This window comes from Orbicella franksi, chromosome 6 (genome assembly GCF_964199315.1).
Source record: "Orbicella franksi chromosome 6, jaOrbFran1.1, whole genome shotgun sequence".
Taxonomy (NCBI): Eukaryota; Metazoa; Cnidaria; class Anthozoa; order Scleractinia; family Merulinidae; genus Orbicella; species Orbicella franksi.
The window spans coordinates 15,811,223-15,832,704 of record NC_138150.1 but is presented as its reverse complement, the minus strand read 5'-3'; the positions used below and the strand labels follow the sequence as shown (position 1 = coordinate 15,832,704).

The window sequence follows — 21,482 nt, the reverse complement described above, 5'->3', positions numbered from 1 at the left end:
TCTGGCGCAGCACTCACGCACTCCTCATCTGAAGATTCGGAGTAGCGTTGCGCTTGCACTGTGTGCGTTCGCTTGCGCCCAGAACCCTCACTATATATGTGTGTGTAACAAGAACAGCAGTTGTCGAAAAAGCACTTTCGACAACTAATTTTCGACAAGGACACAGTGTTGCGTGAGTGCTGCGCCAGAATCGTGTGTGTGTAATGCAACAGCACAGCCGTAAAATTTGGCGAAATAGTGGGTTCAGCGAAGCTGCAACGTCCGTAATCAATATGCGCGGATGTGCCCTTCACTACTATATACAAAAGTGCGCCATAATTTTTTTCCTATTGGAGAGTTATATGCACAGTGTATACGCCGACATGGCTGCCGCAAGATATTCGTCCGATGTTCTGCAAATGTTCTACGGCCCAATACCGAGGGAGGAAAAAATAAACCTTCCCGAACCGTTAGAACCAGATTTTACCGCATTATACGACGGGTTCCAAATATCCCAAAACGATTTCCAAGAATGGCTTCGTGTGTGGAGAATGGATATATCCGAAAGGAACCCAAACAATAAAGATCTTTTGAAGTTCGCAAGAGAAAACAAAGAAAAGATCACCGATTTGGTTGGACAAGAAACCCAAAGGTTAAATAGCGTTAAAGTAAGTTTCGGGTTACAAGTAAAGTTCTTAATAGAAAGAAACGGTGAAACGCAATTCATGGAGCATTATTTCAAAGACGATGAACCGCACGTTTTCAAAAGGAATGATGAGGACCTGATAAAACAAAAATTTGATGAATTCATTGAAAACGCAAAAGGAGAAATAGAACACTGGTCTGAGAAGGGATCAGGATGGGTGGTTGAAAGGATACAAATCGCGTATGTGAATGTTGCACGCTATCAGCCACTTCGTGGAGGGACCTATTTGCCTCTTCCAGCCAAACTGGCGAAAAAGAAGGCAATAATCAACGTGAAAAACAGGGATAACGAATGTTTGAAATGGTTACTCAGCGCGGCTTTATTCCCTCCAAAAAACGGTAAAGACCCGCAAAGACCAAGCAAATATCCGGTCAATGACGGTATCAACTACGCAGGCATCGATTTCCCAACACCGGTAAAACAGATAGAAAAGCTCGAGGCACAAAACCCAAAACTCGCAATAAACGTATTTGGCTGGGAAAACGATAGTGTGATCGTGCACCAGATAAGCAAAAAACAAGCGAATGTGCCGCGGATAAACCTGATGTTAATCGAGTCAGGGGAAATTCAGCACTACTGTTACGTAAAAAGAGAAAGCGCTGTACTGTTCGATCAGAGCAAGAACAGAAACGCAAAACACTATTGTATGCTGTGTTTGACCGGTTTCTCAAGTGCAGACTTGCTCGTGAGTCACAAAAAATATTGCAACGGTGTGAATGGCAGGCCGACAAGGATCGTGATGCCAGAAGAGGGGGAAAACATCCTTTCCTTCCGAAACTTCAAAAAACAGATGAAGATGCCTTTCATTATTTACGCAGACTTTGAGGCAATTATCAGAAAGATTCTGGGCTGTGAGCGTGAGAGAATGCAAACAAGCTACACAGAGAAGACCGAAAGGCACGAGGCATGCGGTTACTCTTACCTTGTTGTGAGAAGCGATGGTAAAGTGGTAGGTTCGAACACTTACAGAGGCGAAAACGCGGTGGGGAAGTTTTTAAGTGACGTTCTGCGGGAAGAGGAGAAAATAAGAGAGAGTTTGGCCACCCCGGAACCGATTGTTATGACGTGGAAGGACTGGGAAAATTTCAAAAAAGCAACTGATTGCCACATTTGCAACAAAACTCTGATAAAAGACGAATTCATGGATTCTTTGCCTGTCTGGAACGTTGAAGAAGCGGGTGAAGAAGATGAAGGTGAAAAATGGAGTTATTGGGGCCAAGGACACAAAAAATGTTTTTACGAAGCACAGAAAGAGAAGGAGAAATGGGGCGTTCAAAGGCTGAAAAGACTGGAAGACGAAAAGGACCAGTTGGAAGCGAAATCGCAGAAAAACTGTAAGTACTGTGGAGACCCTTTACTTCAGAAAAACTTCAGAGACACGGTAAAGGACCATTGCCACATAACTGGCAGGTTTTGCGGAGCCGCGCACAGCGAATGTAACAAGAAATTGCGAATTAACCCCAAGACGGACCCAATACCAGTCGTATTTCACAACCTGAGGGGCTACGACGCGCACCACTTGATGCAAGCGATGTCGCAGCTGGAGAAAGAGGTGAAATGCGTCACCAACAACATGGAGAAATACATCACATTTTCGGTCGGAGGTCTGCGTTTCATCGACAGCTTGAACTTTTTGCAAGGAAGCCTCGATTCACTTGTAAGCGCAACACCGAAAGAGGCATTGAAAATAACATCAAAGATTTCGAAAGGCAGCGACCTGCTTTTCAAGAAAGGGATCTACCCTTACGAGTACATGGACTCAAGGGAAAGATTTGGCGAGACGAGGCTTCCTGACAAAGAGAAGTTTTACAGCAAGCTGAACGACGAGCACATAACAGACGAAGAGTACGCACACGCGCAGGCTGTCTGGGAGTATTTTGAATGCAAAACGCTGGGAGATTACCACGATCTTTACGTGAAAACGGACGTCGCGCTGCTGGCGGATGTTTTTGAGAACTTCCGAAACCTGTGCCTTGAGAAGTACGGATTGGATCCGGCGCATTATTACACGTCGCCAGGCCTATCATGGGACGCGCTCTTGAAAAAGACGGGAGTCGAGCTTGAGCTATTCACAGACTACGAAATGCATCTATTCGTGGAAAGGGGAATGCGGGGTGGAATCTCCATGGTGAGCAACAGGTACGCTAAGGCAAACAACCCGCTAGTACCGGGATACGACCCCAGCAAGCCAAAAAAATTCATCATCTATCTCGACGCAAACAACCTTTATGGATGGGCAATGTGCAAGCCACTCCCGATAAGAGATTTTAAATGGAAGCGTGACATGCCCACATTGGAGGATATCTTGAATAAGAAAGAGAACGATAAACATGGGTGGATTCTCGAGGTCGATCTTGAATACCCGCAAGAACTTCACGAGGAGCACAACAGCTATCCCCTGGCGCCGGAGAAAAAAGCCGTAAAAAACGAGTGGATGTCGGACTACCAAAAGGCGTTGATGAAAGACCTGGATTTGAAACCGCCGGACAGCAAGAAGCTGCTGCTAACGCTTCAAGACAAAAAGAACTATGTCGTGCATTACAGAAACTTGCAGTTTTATCTGAAGCAGGGCATGAAACTGAAGCGTGTGCACAGGGTGCTGCAGTTCGAACAAGAACGCTGGATGGAGCCTTACGTCCGGATGAACACAGAATTCAGGAAGAAAGCGAAGAGCGACTTCGAAAAGAACTTTTACAAGCTCATGAACAACTCAGTTTTCGGTAAAACCATGGAAAACCTGCGTAACCGCGTTGACATAAAAATAGTGCGCAGCAACGAGACGGACAAAATAAGGAAATTGATCGCCAGCCCTTTGTACTCAAGGCATGTTTTATTTTCAAACGACATGGCAGGAATCGACATGCGAAAAAACAAGCTGCTTCTCAACAAGCCTGTCTACACGGGGATGACGATCCTTGACAATAGCAAGATCCTGATGTACGACTTCTTTTACAACGAGCTTACAAAGCAGTACGGCTCGAAGTGCGAGCTCTTGTACACGGACACCGGCAGCCTTCTGATTCTGATCGAAACAGAAGACGTCTACGAAGACATGAAAAACAACATGGACCTTTACGACACGAGCGACTACCCGAAGGAGCATCCACTCCACTCAAACACAAACAAAAAGGTCTTGGGCAAGATGAAAGACGAATGTGCAGGAACCCCCATCGCAGAGTATGTTGGTCTGAGACCGAAAATGTACTCCATCTTGAAGGCGGACGAAAAAAATATCAAAAAAGCGAAGGGCGTGAAAAAGAGCGTTGTCAAGAAACAAATAACGCATGAACAGTACAAGGAAACGCTTTTCGGTTCGAAGCAGCAATGGCATGGAATGAACATTCTTCGAAGCGAGGGACATGAGATCTACGGCATGCATCTTAACAAAATTTCGCTTTCGCCATTTGATTCAAAGCGATGGATAGGTGACGATGGTATCCGTACAAAAGCTTACGGGTACACCAACATGGATATATTGTCAACATTAACAGATGATGAACTTAGAGGGTTGGAAGCCGAAGTTTCAAAGTTTCTCTGGGGGTAACTGTGTGTTCGGAGGAACAACCAGCAGCTCTTCACGCACGAAGCCGCGCTTGGGCCCGTCGCGCAGATAGTAGAGAACGGATTGATCCGGTTTGGAAAAAGATCTTTCAATGCCGAAAACTTTCAAAGACCAGATTGGGTCTGTGGCTCTTTTCACGCCCCCTTCAAGCTCGCCGGGCTGGTAGAGATAACGAACTTGGACAAGAGAGGGGAGGATTTTTTCGCTTTTTCCAACAGGCCTCGAATAAGGCGTCGACGGCCTCGCATAAACAGATTTTTCTTTGATGGCGACGGCGGGTTTCTTGCCGATAAGGCTTGTGACCTCGTTGTTCAAAGCCGAAACAACTTCTGGCAGTCTTTTCACCCAGGCGGTGGACCGCTTGCCCTCAGGGAGAAGCATTTCCACGGCGTACTGGTGCCCGAACAATCGCTCCGCCAGTGTGCGGTTGAAACGTTCGACAATGGCCTGGTCGCGGTGAATGTCAACGCGCCCGCGCCGGATGAAGGTTTTGTGCTTGTTCATCTCTTTTGTGACAGCACCCATGAATTCGCGCCCGGGGTCAACCTGCAGCATTTCAGGCCATTTGAGAGGCCCGCGCTTGTAAATCTTCTGAAAGGCCTGGGCAACCTCATCAGAATTTTTCGAAGTCAGGGGTTCGGCCTCTTTGTAGCGGCTGGCCACGTCGGCAACGGTCAGCGCGTATTTGAAAACTTTGCGGCCGCGAGGGAGCTTGTCGTGCGGCAGAAAAACAAGGTCCGCCTGATGGACCTTGTTGGGCGTTGGAACGTCGAATTTCGGCCGAGGAATCCGCTTCGGCGCGGGGAGGAATATCTGCCAGAGCGCTTGCCTGATCAGCCACTTTTTTGCGGTTTCTTCAGGTACCTTGGCGGCCTCGGCCAATTTTTTGATCGCGGCGATTCCTTTCCAATAGCCCCCGGGGCCGTAGTAAATCTTTGCGAGTTTGGCGTCCATATAAGTAAGGCGTAAAAAAGTTTAAAGGAACCGGAAAGCCGCGTAGCCCAGAGCGAAAGCCCCGACGCCCACGAACGCGAGTTCACCCTTTTTCTGCTGCTCGCTTGGCTGATAGAAATCTGAGAACTTGGGCTCTTTGGGGGGCACCATTTGTTCGTCGGGATGCGCCTGGTTGTAGAGTTTGAAGGCGTAGTCCGTGTTGGTGAAGTTCTGCTTGGCCTGCTCCTTTGTTTGCGCGTTGGTCGCGATCCAGTCGAGAAGTTGTGTTCGGTCGCGCGTGTATTTGGCATAAGCCGCTTGATAATCTTCGAGAGCTTTGTCGTGGCGCTTTTTTTCTTCAAGCGCAGCCTTGTCGCCCCCGCCAAGCGCCCTCGCCAGATAATTACCACCGATAAAAGCCGTGGCGTTCAACACAGCCCCGCCAATCATGATCGCGATGCTCGCCATAGTTATATATTATCGGAAGCTTTTTTCAAATCATAACTCATTCCTGTTTTTCTTGAATAGTACAAAGTTGTTCGCAATACAGTTGAGAAGGCCATTGGGATTGTTCTTGAATTTTTCTTTGGCATTTTGATACGCCTCGGCGGCTCGCTGCTGACAATCTTTCAAAAACTCCTCATCTTCTTTTTTATTCACGTTTGCCACGATCCAGGCTTGGTTGAGAACTGTATTCTCGAAAAGCTCAAGAAACTCCTTGAGTGCTTCGTAGTAGCTCTTTCCATCTTCTATCGCGGATCTCGAAACAGCCTCGTGAACGTCGACTCTTGCAATGCTTGCCATTGCACAATATAATAGACTTCTATTTCTTCAAACGCTGTCGGGGAGAATTTTCTGGTCCTCGAGGTACTTTTTGAGCGCAATGCTGCCAGCCATGACGGCGGTGAACTTCACGTAGTTCATAAAACTGCTGCTGGGATTAGGAGTGAAATCCTCTTTCACAACCTTTTTTGCGGCCCAGCCGATGCCCGCGGCTAATCCCGTGAGAGTTCCAGCCTCAATGACGGTCTTGACAAGCTTGTTGTCGGACATGGTGCGTTCGATATAAGGAAAGAACGAAAGTTTAAAACAAAATTAATCTGTCCTCCCCGCGGCTTCAGCTATTCTTCTTCTTCTATTCTTTTATAAAATTCTTCTTCTTCTGCCATTTCTCTTCTTACTTCTTGTTCTATTTCTCTTCGTCTTTTTCTTTCTTCTGCCCCCTTATCAGCAAATATTTCTTTGGAAAGTTGCGCCACCTTGATGATAGCTTCTCTGGTAAATTCGAGCCATAATACCGTAATTCCGCCAATTGCGGCTGTAGAGATGAGAAGATGCGCAACGGATGGGTTCGACATCGTGATATACTTTACACGCAAATGTTCAAAGCATTTTTCTTAATCCTTTTCGCTGTGTCGCGCGAGCAGGTTCTGGCTCGACACTAGCGGGCTCAGGCTTGGGCTCAGGCGTTTTGAATTTGTCGAACGCGGGCTTGGCCATTGCCTTGAGCTCTTCACGTTTGTAATAGATCCTGAGCAGTGAAACGCCTATGCCGCCAATAGCAATCCATTGGTTGGCGCTGAGGCCGCCGCTCTTTGGGATTTCGCTCTTTGGGCTTTCACCTTCTGTAGTCGGGGCTGGCTCAGGGGTCTCTGTGGCGGCTTTCGCCTTGTTTTCCGCGTGATAAGCCTCGGCCGCTTTCTTCTGTTCTTCCCGGGCCAGCCGCGTTCTTTCAGCAACCATTTTCCCAGCAGCCACGCGCTTTGGATTTTTTTACGCGCTGCGTGGTTGCAGTCGGAGTTGTCGCTTGCTGTGTGATATCGCCGGCAGGTGCTGCCCGGGTTTCGACCTGAGGCGCCGTGACGGCAGGCGGACTTTGTCCAGGTGCGCTCTCGGATTGTTCGGTTGACATTCCGAAGCGAACCGTATGCTAAGCAAATGAAAAAAGTTTAATTGTTAACACTTTGACAGCAAGCCCTCAGCAGTTGTTGATGATTGCTGCCCAGTTATTTTGCAGTTGCCGATCCGGGTACTTTATCAACGCCCTCAAGCGGATAGCCGTGTTCATCACGAGAAGGGTGGATCTTCTCCGGCAACTGTGGACTATAATCAACATGTTTAGTGGTGATGAACACCGCATTGGCCGCAGCAAGAAACCGGCCGCACTTCAAAGCAAGGTTGCCGGCCAGATTGGAGAGTTCTTTGTTCAAGATGTAGTCGTTTCTGAGCTCTTTCTGATAAGCGTCGATGTCTTTGATTTTGACGGTCATTCCGACCATTTTGGTTGCAAGAAAAATAAAGCTGTCGATCAGGCTTTCCGTTGTCTTTGAGCCCACGTACGTCTCGCAGCGTTTGGTGAATTTCTCGACCTCTTTGTCGCTCAGGCGCTTCACCTGCTCGTGGGTTAGCTGCACTCCGATGGCCTCTTTGGCTTTGCCTGTGGACACTAACACGGCCAGCTGCTCGCGAAGAGCAGGAATGTCAGGTCCGGGGGCGGTTGGAACAAGGCCGCCTGCTGTACCACTCGACGGCTCGGGCTCCGTTTGAAGAAGGTTCATAACTTCTGCTAACGCGACATCTTCTCCAGCCATTTCTATATACAACTTTCATTTTTTTATTCAAATAACTTTACCCCGTAGGGGTGGCGAAGCGAGAACACAAGATAAGAGAACTTTCGCTCTTTCAGTTTTGAAACCAGACCTTTGGACCCATCCGGGGAGAGCTCGCCGGCATAATCATCGAAGATGGCTTTCGTGGTCCTGGCCGAGGGGGTGTAAAAGAGGACGATCGCCGCCACGTTCTCCCGGAAGGAAGATGTTATGCCGGTCAACTTCTGGGTCAGCACCCAAACGCTGATGCCCATATGCCGGGCAGAAAAGGCGAGATTCACCAGCTCGCCTGTACGCCCTTTCACGTCTTTGGAGGCTGCCCAGTCGTCGAGGATTATGAGCGTGTTGGTGCCCTCGGAAAGCCATCTCACGAGCTTCAACCACTTTTCCACGGCGTGCTGATCGCAGACTATCACATCCATTCTTGGATCGTTTTCACCAAGCCGGTGGTAGGTCTTGTTGAGCGTGAACGTCGGGCAGATGAGAACGATGTAGTCGAACTTTCCGCGGAACGGGCCGTACAGCTGGTCCACCACGAACCTCGATTTGCCAGAATTAGTCGGCCCCACAATGAGAGCGTTGAAGGGTATCTTGCCGGGGTCCATGTTCATATTCAATACTGCACATCTTCTAGCTGTCTGTCCATAAGGTTGAACTGGAAGTCGGCGATGACGAATACGTGGCATTTGACGTCGCCTGAGCCTTCGGTTTTCCGCTCAATTTCCAGCTGGACACCATCCGTACTGTTCACAATGCGCGTGCCGCTGCCGTGCATGTTTTGGTTAACAATGGTGCGCATATCAATCACAAGCCCGAACTTATCACCGGTGTAAAACTTTGTCATATCCATGTGCTCCGTTTTATTTTTTCTTTCACGAACAAGTTGCGGGCCTCTTCTTACATGTCCTTGCCTTCGATGCCGCCGTTGTAAAGCATGTTGGGCGAGCCGTTGACCGTGACGCTGACTTTCGTCAGATCGGGGAAGATGAATTTTTCTGAATCTCTGTTGCCCGCAGTATACGGCTCTACAAACAGGAGGAGGAGGGCTTTCAGTGACCTTCTTTGGGCGTTGACTTTGATGGTGAGCCTCGGGTCAACATCTTTTTTGAAGGCAACCTCTTTGTCATGCATCACGTGGTCGTAAAGTAACTCTTTGCCGCTGGAGTAAATGCACCGCGCCTCGTCTGCCGGAGTCTTGCTGCGGATCATTTTGTACTCGAGCTGTATATTTTTTAGCTTGTATTTCAGCTGGGTTGTGTCGGAGCCTTTGACCACGTGTATAGCTTCGGCAAGTTTTACGTCGAACTTGAGGTCGTTGTAAAGGGCCTGGGGGTAGAAAACGCCGTGGTCGGTTAAGATCTGATGGTCCAGCGTGATCCGGTACTTTTTTCCGTAAACCTCGTTCAGCTTGTTTTCAGCGTCGACGCCCGAGGTTTTCTTGTCTCCCGCGTCTGAGTGGATTTTGCACAGATTCTCGCTCTGAATCCCTTCGAGAATCCTGTTGTCTCGCTCTTCCTGCGAAAGGAAAAGGTCTTCGAAAGTTTTGTAGATGTCGCACCCAACCGTGTCTTGCAGGGTTCTTCCCGCAAACGACACGACCAGCCTGTCAATGAGCGCCCGCGTGACGTTCTGGACGAGGAAGTTGTTGGCGTGCCCTCCAGAAAGGTGGATGTCAAAGACAAGCGTTAGCGAGCCCGGCACCAGAACCTCGTTCTCGTTCAGCTTGGGCACGTAAACGTACAGTGTATTGCCGGGGTTGGCTTCAGAGGGGTTAAAGGTGATTCGTTTGACCGCGCGCTCGGCCTTCATGGCGTGTACGGTCTTTTCGCTGTACGTTGGGCGAAGGTTCTCTGGCACCACTGACATTGTGTATAAAACACCGGCGATTATTTCTAATTTGAAAAATAACTTGCTTGAAATATATCGCTATGGCGGAAGGCGGTGGCGATTTTGCTTACAGACCCAGACCTTGACAAAAAGCTTGACCACGATGATGATGTCGGCCAAGAGGTCAACACAACCGAACCTTTTGACCCAGACGCGGCGTCCACTCCCTACCACGGGGGCGAACAAACGGAAATGCGTACTATGCTGCACGAGAAGTCCGGCCTGCCTGACACTTCCTATACCGAGACGTCATTTATGGGGGAAGAAACCCCTTTGTTAGGCGTGAAAGGTGAACAGCAAAGATCATGGGACAGTTTAACGAGAGTTTTTCCGAAAGCGAGCGCGATTGATCTTGAAACTAAATACGAAAAGGGCCAACTGTATGTCAAAAGGCAGGGCTTTGGAAAAAAAACTTTATAAACTCTTCACCAAAGAAAAGAGTACAGGCAAGCAACATCTAAACCCACAACTTTCAAAAGAGATCAAAGACTCTCTTGGCCCGATGGCACAAGAAGTTATTGATCAAGAAAATGAGGCCCTAAGAACCCTCCGGCAAAATTTGAAAGACGCTGAAAAACAATTAAAAGAGGCAGAAACGCTCGCCGCGGAAAGGGAAAAAGCCTCACAAGAGGCGTAGGAGCTTAGGCAACGAATAGAGAGAAACCAAACAAAGATTGATGCATATCATGATGAGTACGGTTCCAATGTTGAAAGTGAAGCAGAACTGCGCAGGCTGAAGCAACTGCAAAAGAATTTACGAACAGATTTAGAAAACGCAAAAAAAGAGGTGGCCGCGCTTGAAAAACAAGCAAAAAACAAAGAAGAAGAACAAGCAAAGGTCGACAGACTTAGAGCCAGCCTCGCGGCAAAAGAAAGCGAAAGAAACAACGTCGAAGAAAGGCTAAACCAAACAAAACCGTTGGACGACCTGAAAGAGCAGAAAGCGAGCTGCAGCGCGAAAACGAGGAAGACCAGGCGATCATCCGAGATGAGAATGCCTCTCCCTCTGAAAAAGAAGCCGCAGAAGACAGAGTGGCAGAAAGAAATGAGGAGATCGCGCGTTTGCAAACTCAGATCGCGGAAAGGGAAAGGGGGCGGCCTCTCTTGGAAAGGGTAAAAGAGATCTTCAAAAAACATGGCGTGACCTTGACCGCTATTCTTATCGCCGCCGTTACCACAATCGGAGCTGTCATCGGGGTCCTCACCAGAGGTTTGAAAGCCACCGGTAAAGCTTTGGAAAATGGTCTCAAAGATATTGCCGCGAAACTTGGTTCTCTGCTGCCCGGGCTGATTGGCTCGATTGTGAGCTTCCTTTTCAAAGCTGCCGGCCAAGTCGTTGGGTTTCTGGCCGAGCACACCTGGCTGCTAATTCTTGCCGTGGTGGCCTTTTTGTTCGAAGAATATTTTAAGAAGCAGCGTTAACTTACCGCCATGCCATTAACAGCAAAGCCGATAAACCAACTACACCGACAATGACAGCCATTTTGGTAATTTCGTGTTGCGGTGTTTTATCTGGAGCCGTGGGCTCTATTTTTTGCGCCGGTGGCTGCGCTTGTTGAGTTTCGGACGAAGCTGGTTTCCTTGATTCGGCTGTTGCGGCTTTGTGTATCGGGTTGGACGGGTGGCTGTTGGGAGGGTTAATCTTTGACGGGCCGCCTGCCATTAGTTTGAGCCCAGCTTTTTTGTCCCCGGGTTTACCTCGTTGTTCACCCCAAGTTTCATCCCGGAGACCGCCAGTTTCAGCTTGTTGTTGTAACCGATCGTGTTTGCGGTGTTTATTATCATCTGCGCGGGCATGAGCCAGGCCATGGGGGCAACAGCGAGATTGAGCCTGACCTTTGCTTGATCCACCGCGAGCTGGTACCTTTGCACGCTCTTGGCGAAGTCGAGCTGTCTGATCGCGTCTTCCATCAGCACCAGGAACTCGCTTTGGGCTTCTTTCGCCCGGCCACCAGAGCCGAGAATGCTGCTGCGGACGTTGACTTGCGCGCCTAGGACACACGAAAGCCTCGATTGACTGGTTGATTCTCGACAAGCCCGCCTGCGTCAAACCGTTCGCGGTGTTGGGTGCAAACCAGTCGAACTGCCGATCTCCAAAAACATCGCGCCGTATAAACTCAATAAGGTCCCCCTTAATCAGTTTTCCACCTTCGTCGCTAAACTTGTTCCAATCAGGATACTTATAATCTGTTTTTGTTGGCGATTGCCCCCAATGCTTAACATACAACACCCCCAAACCACTATTTGCACCCGAAGTAAACCTAAAGTCGCTTGATGAGTCTATTCCGAATTCGCCGCATATCCTTTTGTACGAAGCAACGTCATAATGATTATTCATTTGGTCGAACTTCGGGTCTCCGGGCAAAGCGCTTATGCTCTGAACACCTCCTAGCTGGAACAAAATGCGCCTGACCGTGAAATACACGTGGAATTTGTAGAAAGCTCTTATCTGCGGCGGGAGATTCATCCCGCTGTCAAAGATTTCGCGAGAAACTCCGCACCCCTGTGTCGCGCAGAAAACCGCGAAGTTGAGCTGTTGCGGCCAATATTTCATGTCAGGCCCTCCTAACCAGTGTTTTGATTCGGTTCCAGACGTGTGTTTGAGTTTGGTGTCTTGAAATATTTCTCGGAATTTTGTCGTGAAATATTGGTCAGGCGTGACGTAGATTTGGATTGCATCGTCGAATATTTTCTTCAAGCTTGGCGCTTTGCCGTCGAAAGGTACCGCAGGGATGGCCAAAGAAACTTTTGAACCAAGTGGCCCCAATTGGTAAGGAAACCCCCCGCTGTCTCCCAAACCAAGCGCTTCTTTCATTTCGGCGCTCCAATATTTCCTGTCTGAGCCGAAGACGCTTTGAAACGAGTCTTCGCTTTTTTTGAAAAACACCTCCGCGGTCACGTTATTTTTCTCGTCGACGCTTCCTTGCGAAACGAACCGGCTTTTGTCCGCTTTGGGGAAGCGGTTTAAAAAGTTTGTCCACGCCTTTTTCTTCGCTGCCTCTGCCTTTTTTTAACGCAGGATCATTCCACAAATTGGCCATATTATTTGAACACAATTTTATTTGTTGAATATAAAAATGGTTGTTCTCACTATTGTCACGCAACAGAACGGAGGGACAATATATTTTGAAAAACCGATACCGAAAGTGCATTTCATGAAACTCATATCTTGCAGTTTGTACAACAGCTGGGACACTTTGAAAAAGAAGGTTCGGCCTCCTTGGGAGATAAAAACAAAGATAAAGCTTTGTCAGTTAGTAAATTACCCCCAGGGCATTATAATTTAGAAAGAATGTCAAAACAAATAGACGGTCTGTTCGACAAATATCATTATAGACAGTTGGAAACAAACAAACCAACCTCTTGGCCAACTTGTAATCAAAAATTTTGGGGCAAAACCGATTGAACTTGATCGCGATTTAGCCAATTTGCTTGGTATTGGGCGAAAGTTGGATCTTATAACTTTCGTAAAAAGGCTAACAGCTCCAACGACATATTTTATTCATTGTAATTTGATCGACACAGAAAGGAATCTGTTCAATGGCAAAAGGTCAGATGTATTAGCCCTGTTTGATGTGAAAGGGAATCCTTATGAAAAGGTGAGCTACCAGGCTTCTCCGCAACAGGTTTTGCGAGACTGCTCTACAGACGAGTTCATAAATACCATCACCATTAGCGTGAAAGATGAAAATGGCGAACTCTTTGATTTCAAGGGCCTGCCGCTTCTTTTTGAATTAGAGTTAAATTAAATTTCTATATATACGCAATGTCTTCGGCAAATCTGTTGCCACCAAGTGCGCCGCCCGACGAGTGTCTCTATCCAGTGGTGGCGGAGCCTTCTCAAAATTTCCGCTTGCAGAAGGTAAACGAGATTTCCAACGCTTTGGGCGGTGAGGTCCACCAATATCGCCTCGTTGCCGAAAAATACAAACGCGCGAGAAAGTTCGTTAATTGGGGTGCTGCCAGCTCCAGCGTTCTCTCCCGCAGCGTTTTCCAGCGCGAGTTTTGGCTCCGCTCTGTCTGTGGTTGGCCTACCGGCAGCGGTTCCTCTCGGCGGCGCTGGTGGATGCTTCGCTCTCGTTTCGTCGGGGCTGATAATCGCCAGCAAAAAACTCGACTCGAAAATAAAGAAGCATAAAGAGATCACCACGCTCTCAAACGCTTTGAACAACAACGAAGTGTCTTCCCACGAGTTTGACACCATCCTTTCCGAGTTTCAGCCATATAACTTTCTGAAAGATCAGGTCCGAGCAAGGATGCTTCGCCAGCCATCGAAGAGAGGGCTTACCGAGGTTGATGTCCAGAAACTGGAGAAAGGCATCCGCGACAGAGTTGAAGCGGAAATGATAAAAAAAATAACGAACCCTCCCGCTTCGAACTGACTTTTAGAAACAGACGGTTTTGTTTGCATGTAATAAGAACATGATTGTCTGCTTCCACTTGGTCGCGTTTCTCGCCCACGAGTATTTCACTCCTGAGTGGCAAAAAGAGGCTCGTGATATTACGCGCGAGGTCGTTGCCGCGATGGTTGAGGCGGGTGAGGTATTTTAATAATAACGCTCCCCGCCAAAAAGGAACCACTCGTGCCAATCGTAACCGTTCCACGAACATATTTACAAAAAATTCCTGTAATTGGGGTCGGCTTCTATGAGAATATTTGGATCCGGCCTTATCGAGGTATTATGAACTGTTCCTTCATTTTCGAAACAGGGAAAACAACAACCCTCGAAATAACAGTTAGCATAATTAAAACAAATTACCATTCGCACAACTCGCTGCTTGAATTCGCAGAACGGAAGTTTTAAGATACTCTCGTGAACCTTGCCCCACCCCAATTCCTTTTTTTCCTTAATTTTTATCGTGATGTACTCCTTCAGAATCATCTCGCGAAGCTCTGGAGGGAGGCTTTGAATTGCCTCGGAAAGTCCGCAGCTTTCTTTCCGGCCCCGCATCAGCCACCCGTACTTGTTTGGCGCTCGTGTCATCCCGGCTCGGGCGGTATAACAGCGGGCTCGCTTGTTTCTAATTGGTGTCACTCGTTGTTGTAAGTAGTAAATAGGGGATTAACCAAATACTGTTTCAAAGAGGGAGCTGAATTTCACCGTTTCGCAGCTCCCAGGTTAACCGGCCCGAGCTTGTGAGGGCCGGACTTGATGGTGGGGGCTGCGATAAGGTGAAATAAAGCTCCCTCTGCGAAACGGTATTTGGTTAATCCCCTTTATACTACTGTTAGGGTTTTTAACAAGTTTCTGTTTACTTTACAATATTTGTTAGCTTGTTTCAGTGTCTACGATTAATACAGCAGTGCTAAACACTTCGACTTTTGAACAAAGTGATTTATTTCATTTTCAGTTTTTGTTTCCCCATTAATCATACAAAATTGAATATTAAATGGCAGGAGAGAAATAAAAATTTAAAAGTATAGTCAATGAAATTTTTCTTACCATCTTCATGGAGTAGTTTTTCGTCTTTCATCTTTTCCACATCTATTTTAGCATCTTTCAGCCACGTAGGGGCCAAACCACCCACCTAATGTTTCATGAAGGCTATATTTGCTTGGTTTATATATCTCTGAACCAAGTTTGGCAGATAACCTTTCTTTGTTCTCCAGTTTATTTTAATTTGGAAGTTGTGACAAAATGTCAGATTATGACGTCATAATTGATGACGTCACCGAAACGTGCTATAATTTTTTTTAAAATCTGATGTAAAGATTATGTCGCTGGAAAGGCCTTGACTTGAGGAGTAAAATGTCGGAAACCGTTTTTTGCTACGATGATTATGTTTTGAGATATGGTAAATTGAATATTTTTTTGTTGTCCCCCGCGGAATTTGCTTAACCATACTGTCCTTCTTAAGTCAATCTCTCTGGTTTATTTTTTTCAGGTTTATTCTAGGAAGGCTAATAATCGAGAAAAATAGAAAGCTTGATGTTGTCAAAAATCGTATGGTTTTAGAAATTTGATTTTCGGCTTTGTTAGGGTGGTATTAACAGTAAAAAAAACGGGTGACGTCACAGGTCATGACGTAACAAAACTAATTTTAACGCAATAACACTAGAGGGATAATTTTTTATTCCGATTTTCTTCTTTATTTTTGCTTCAGACATCTGGCACATCACATGTGCAACATAGCTGCATTTGCTGGAACAAAATTACGGCTCCAATCTGGGGATTTTTCTCAAGGGGGGGACCCCATATTTTGCAGAGTTATTTTTCATATTTAAAAATGCCATATTTCATTTCATTTTTGTGATATGGACAAAATTTTTTCAGGTTTCAACTCCCCTTGATGTGCTCTTTCGAACACATTGTAAAAAATATGCATATTAAAAAATTCAAAAGTGACAAAAAACTTGACGTCATCACTGTGACGTCACAACTTTGACATTTACTGATATTTTTCACGTAAATATAATTGGCAATAGGTCTCCTGCTCATCTGCCAAGGTTGGTGTAGAAAGAGTCAATACTTTTTAAGCAATGCGAAATAATGTGAAATACCCAAGAACTGACGAAACATTTGGGGGGTGGTTTGGCCCCTACGTGAGCATCGTCAAAATAATCAGTCCTGGATCAGACCTGAAGTTACATAAACAACAACTTGAAGCAAACAGAATTAAAACAGCATTTCATGTTTTGTTTAAGCAAGCAAGTCCAGACAAAAGCACTGAAGCGTTAGGGTTGTTAATGTACAGTAGAACCTCCGGTTGCAACCACCTCTCCTCAGCGACCAGGTGTCCAAAATACCAAACGATTCCAAGTCAAATCACTATATTTGGAACCTCTTGTAAGCGACCACCTCTCGCAGGCGAGCGCGATCACTTTCAGAGCTAAAAGTTTGCAATTTTCTTTTGGTTAACCTCCCGTAAGCGACCGCTTGGCAGGTAATAGAGCGGAAATTGGATAATAAGGTGTTGTAACATTATCGTATTCCTGGGTAGTACAAGAGACGGAAATTTCTCAATGGGAAGAACCGGATTTTTTTTTTCTCGAAATTGATCATGACTTTTCACATGAATAAAACATTGCAACGGCATTGGCGCATGGGGTACATTAATTCTGAGATGCAGTCTATCCCGAGCTGGAGTGGATTCAACTCCATTCTTTTCCCTGACATACCCCATGTTACTAGCATTGGCTACTGCCCTATGATAAAGGGAGCATGGACGGAGTTTAGCACAATCTACACAGTTCTGAAACACGCCCGGGCAATAAGCTCCACTGTTGACCAAGAAGACACTGTGATAACATTCGATCTTGCGATTTACGTGAAAGCGAAGCAGCTGCAATGGAGGTTCCCCAATGAAATTTCAGATCTTGTCATTCGTATGGGCGATTTCCATATTGCGTTAAACTACCTGGAACTCCTTGGGAAGAAGTACGCAAGTTCTGGGCTTGACGATCTGCTTGTTGAGTCAGAAGTATACGCAGCTGACACAGCATCGGCTTTGATGAAAGGCAAGTCGTGTAATCGAGGCGTTGGGACTCACAAAATTGCAATGGGAGCGCTCTTCCGTTTGAAGTGGCGTGCATTTCTTCTCTGGTACCAGAGCAATTATGGCGGGCAGATAACCCTAGACGAAGAACATCTTGTGAAAAGGATTAAAGAGTGTGTTGCTGTCTTTGAGAAGAAGAAAGATGTGGGTAAGTGTGTCCATCAGCTTGGAGATGATCTCTCTGAGGACTTGGCCCAGTTAGAAGAGTAGAGGCAGCACACCCACGCGTTCACCAGGAATTTATATCCGGTGGGCATGCTGTTAGCCGCTCAAGTCAATCTTTTGCGCAAGTATGGACAGACATGGCATTACAACAATCTATAAATGCTGACTCTAAGTAAAAGGGAGGCATCATTGGCACATCTCAGAGCCCGGCAGCCCTAAGCACATGGTTCCTGAGAGTTCACGAGCGTGCAAGCATCACCGCAGCACTGAAGCAGATGTATGACCTATAAACCAGTGATCACAACACCCACAAGGGAGCGGCAACGAAGAGAGTGAAACGAGACGAGCACGACGTCCAGAGGCTCCTGACATGTTTCACGAGTGGTTTGATGGCAGATCCCTTCTCCTCGGATATGACAGATCCTCTTAACTTCGCTACTGTTGTCGTTTTGCCTAGTGACTTAACCGATGCTTCGGTTGCATCCACCACGAAAGGAAGAGGGCAAATGTCAACCTTTATCGAGAAACGTGTCAACAGCAATACAATCAGCTCCTGGGATCCTGTTACTAGTCTTAAAGTGAAGACCTTTGAGACAACATCCCGGAAAGCTCGCCTGAAAGCAGCCAATGAAAAGCTGATCACGGTGAAAGCTGACAGAGAGTTATTCGGGAGGTCCCTTATCGCAGCCAACGCACGGCAGATTAATCTTAGAGAAGTCCTATTCTATGAGTTATCTCCAGTTCCGTACTGACTATTCCATCAAGATGGTAGCCTAAGGAAGACTACGAAGAGTGTCATGACATTTATTGTGGAAGACGGAATCACTACTCCACCGAGACTTCCAGTTGAGCCAAAATACGTAGTGTATATCTTCGATGGCATAGCCGTAATCCAGATGCACAAGTCTAGCGGAACAAGTACATTTGGCGAGCTATCCTCCAAGTACTTCATCATTATAACAGCGCCACTTAACACCACCAATTGCGTGGCTGTCCACCCCGTGTTCGATCAGTATTGGCCAACTTCAATTAAAGCTGGAAATCATTCAAGATGAGGAGCGTCCGCTGCTCTTGAAGTGCAGTTAACCCGCCCTTCCACGCCAATACCCAAGCAATGGACAAAGTACATCCAGAACCCCAAAAACAAAATCAACCTATGTGGTTTCTTGACGTCATCATTTTGCAAGCTTGAGTAAGAAAGGCTGCCACAGGGAAAGCAACTGATCATTAGAGGAGGATTTGTAAATGGCGAAAAGGCAGTCAGCATCACTCGGTCATGTCCCATTGAAGCTGTTGAGAATCTAAAGTCGAATCACGAGGAGGCGGATACACGGATGATCTTGCATGCTGCCCTTACTGTGCAACAGTCGCCTGCCGCAATAATAGTGGTACAGTCACCTGATACAGACGTCCTCATTCTCTGTATAGCCCACTTTACCAATATCGCTTGTGAAGAATCATGGTTCCGCAAAGGTGTCAGAGACCTTCAACGTTATATCCCAGTGCACACTATCCAACGAAGCCTAGGAGATAGAATCTGTCAGTCTCTGCCAGCATTCCATGCCCTCACTGGGTGTGACTCAACGAGCAGCATAGCCGGAATCGGAAAGAAAAAAGCTTGGAAGGTCCTTAAACAAAGCACTGCGCACCAGAAGACTCTTGGTTTGTTTGGTTGGCAGCAATACTTGAATGCGATGACGGTAACTAGTACCGAAGCTTTCATTTGTCACCTATATCCTGTTACAAGAAGGAGCACCAGCACCACAGATGAGTTACGATACTTGATGTTCTGCCAGCGAAAGACCAATAACGAAATGCTGCCACCAACGTCAGACTGCTTAAAGCTGCACCTGAATCGATCATGCCACTGGTATACAGCTAGAGAAGCTAGCTCGTTGGAATGCAGGATTTGGAGAGTCCCGAAGAGCACGGGTGGGAACTAGAAGACGGATCCTTGAGAGTTGTGTACATGACGAAGGAGCTTGCGCCGAGGAGCCTTGTGGAGCTAACTACCTGCAAGTGCGAGAAATCTTACTGTCGAGGTAACTGCTCCTGTTCAAGTACAGGCCTCTCCTGCACTGAAGCATGCTCGTGCAAGGCGGACGAATCATGTTGCAACCCGTATGCTGCAGCTGTGCAACTCCCGAGTGACTCAGAGAATGACTCAGAAGATGACTTGGAAGATAGTGATGTAGATTGAATAATGTTCACTTCACTAAGCAGTTCAGCGTAAAAGCAACGCAAATGTATCAAAGCATACTTAACTATATCAACTCTTCTATATCCTTCAGTGTATCAATGTATTATTGTTTTTCTTTCACTTTCTTAGTGCAACAGAAATGAACGGCAAAGATGAATTCTGTTTACAGCTGTGTTACCGTACTGTCGCCGTGAAGAAAAACCGACAGGAAAGTTCTGATAATTGAAGGTTCTGCGCTCCCTTAGCGAGAAAGAGAACTTTTAAGTTAAAACAGTTATCCCTTACACATTTTGATTATCTTGTAAACATTCTTGTAATTTTGATCAGTGACTAATCCCATATAGCAAATGTTCCCAGCCAAAGTCATATCATATCTAACAAATATTTAGGAGCGTAAATCCGAAAATATCGAGAATCGGCCGACAGAAGCGAAATAACGAATTTTTTCTTATTTGGCCAAAAGAACCCTTTTGGCTAACTATTTTCGGAAATGACATCAAAAGGTTCGATTTCCTTTTCTTTTCTTCGAAATTTGCAAAACTTGAAAATTCGGCCACGGGGCCTTTAGCGGCGGTCATGAGGCTTGAAATTTGGCACATGTTTAACATGTTCGTAGAGGCGTACCAAACGTTGTCTTAGAATGTCCTTTACACAGTTTGTGGGGCATCTCTTAAAATTTACTCCGGACTAAATTTTGTTTAAAAATGTTGTTTTTTACAAAATAGTTAACCCTCGGAAGCTGAACCATTTACGGACCTAAAGTGATAAGGCTAATATTAGCAAACTTTGAACTTGTCAAATGCTGTCTGTTATATTTCAGTCAAGTAAATAAATATAACCAAATAAAAGCAGGTGGTTTATTCTATTTGCCGGGAAAAAAATTATAGGTGGCCCGTAAAAACTGTTCCGTTGGGAGAGTTTTCCGTAAGACCACTTTGACGCATATCTCACTTTTAATTTTTTAAAGCGCAATTGCTATCATTTCCGACTTTTTTTATTTTATACATTCCCACTAAATCCTTTAAGGTAAAGAATTAAAATAAATCCAAGATAAAAAGTTCAAACAAGTTTTTACAACTCAGCTTATCAATAGACCAATTCAATCTCTTTAATGGTTTTTCAATAGCACTGGTACTTTATCCTGAGTCACGCAAACTATTTCACACGGTAGCGAACGTGACCAGCTGCAGCTGGTTGAAAAAAAAGGCAAAATATACATGGCTAGATTGATCCTTTTTGTCACGGATTGCAGTGTGACTAAGGGGTCTGTCTTCTTTCCGTCTAGAAAATAACACTGGTGGCCCGTAAAAGTAGTTCCGTTCTGAGAATTTTTCCGTAAGGCTCCTTTACAGCGCATCGTATCAGAGTTCACTTACTTAAATAAATCTCCCAGTTGCGATAATAAAACGGAATTAAAATAAAATTAAACATGGAAAGAACTTAGCTGAAAGGTTTCTGAGGGTAAGTTAGTATTTCCATCTATATTCTGCCTTTAAAGGTTTACTATTAAACGGTTACTGTTTCGCTCAAAGTTGTTTGCTTTACTTTACTTTACTTTACAAATATTTGTTTGTCTTTGATCATATTCCCGATCACATTGATCATATAATTGGCTAATGTGATCTATGTTCTGGTAACACAACGTATTTATTTACGGCTTCACAGCTTTACACAGCACTTCGTTCTCACGGCTTTCGACATGCATCGTTTTACAACTTTTGCAAAGAAGCACGAAGGAACAACGCGAGTCACGTGACGCTACAAATACTATTGCGGGGTACCCACGGGCTACCATTACAAGTCAAGTCTGTTCGGTTTCTTACTTAGTCTACCCGTGCGGGTGTAACGGGCTGTAACAATCTAATCTAACCACAATTCAGCAGATTGCTTATAGGATGTACTTATGTCGTTTCCAGCTTTCCCTTATTAAATTGTCGGCGATAC

General features: G+C 46.0%; 5 protein-coding genes across 5 annotated transcripts in view; 3 read left to right on the top strand and 2 right to left on the bottom strand.

The window, feature by feature from the left end:
• LOC145491053 (uncharacterized) overlaps positions 1 to 21,482 on the bottom strand; it is a 110,521-nt gene that overhangs the window by 3,874 nt on the left and 85,165 nt on the right. The window lies entirely within an intron of this gene.
• The window catches only part of LOC145491062 (uncharacterized), a 57,934-nt gene that overhangs the window by 30,486 nt on the left and 5,966 nt on the right, over positions 1 to 21,482 (top strand). The window lies entirely within an intron of this gene.
• On the top strand, positions 187 to 4,229 carry LOC145490972 (uncharacterized). Its single transcript, XM_081470092.1, has one exon. The coding sequence runs from the start codon at positions 204 to 206 to the stop codon at positions 4,227 to 4,229; it is 4,026 nt and encodes a 1,341-aa protein (XP_081326218.1). The 5' UTR covers positions 187 to 203.
• Positions 8,403 to 9,655, bottom strand: LOC145491023 (uncharacterized). Its single transcript, XM_081470159.1, is given in 2 exon segments — positions 8,403 to 8,659; positions 8,662 to 9,655. Coding segments are annotated over 2 exon segments (1,251 nt in total).
• Positions 18,642 to 20,139, top strand: LOC145490227 (uncharacterized). Its single transcript, XM_081469349.1, has one exon. It carries the CDS (start codon positions 18,673 to 18,675, stop codon positions 19,279 to 19,281), a length of 609 nt encoding a protein of 202 aa, XP_081325475.1. The 5' UTR covers positions 18,642 to 18,672; the 3' UTR covers positions 19,282 to 20,139.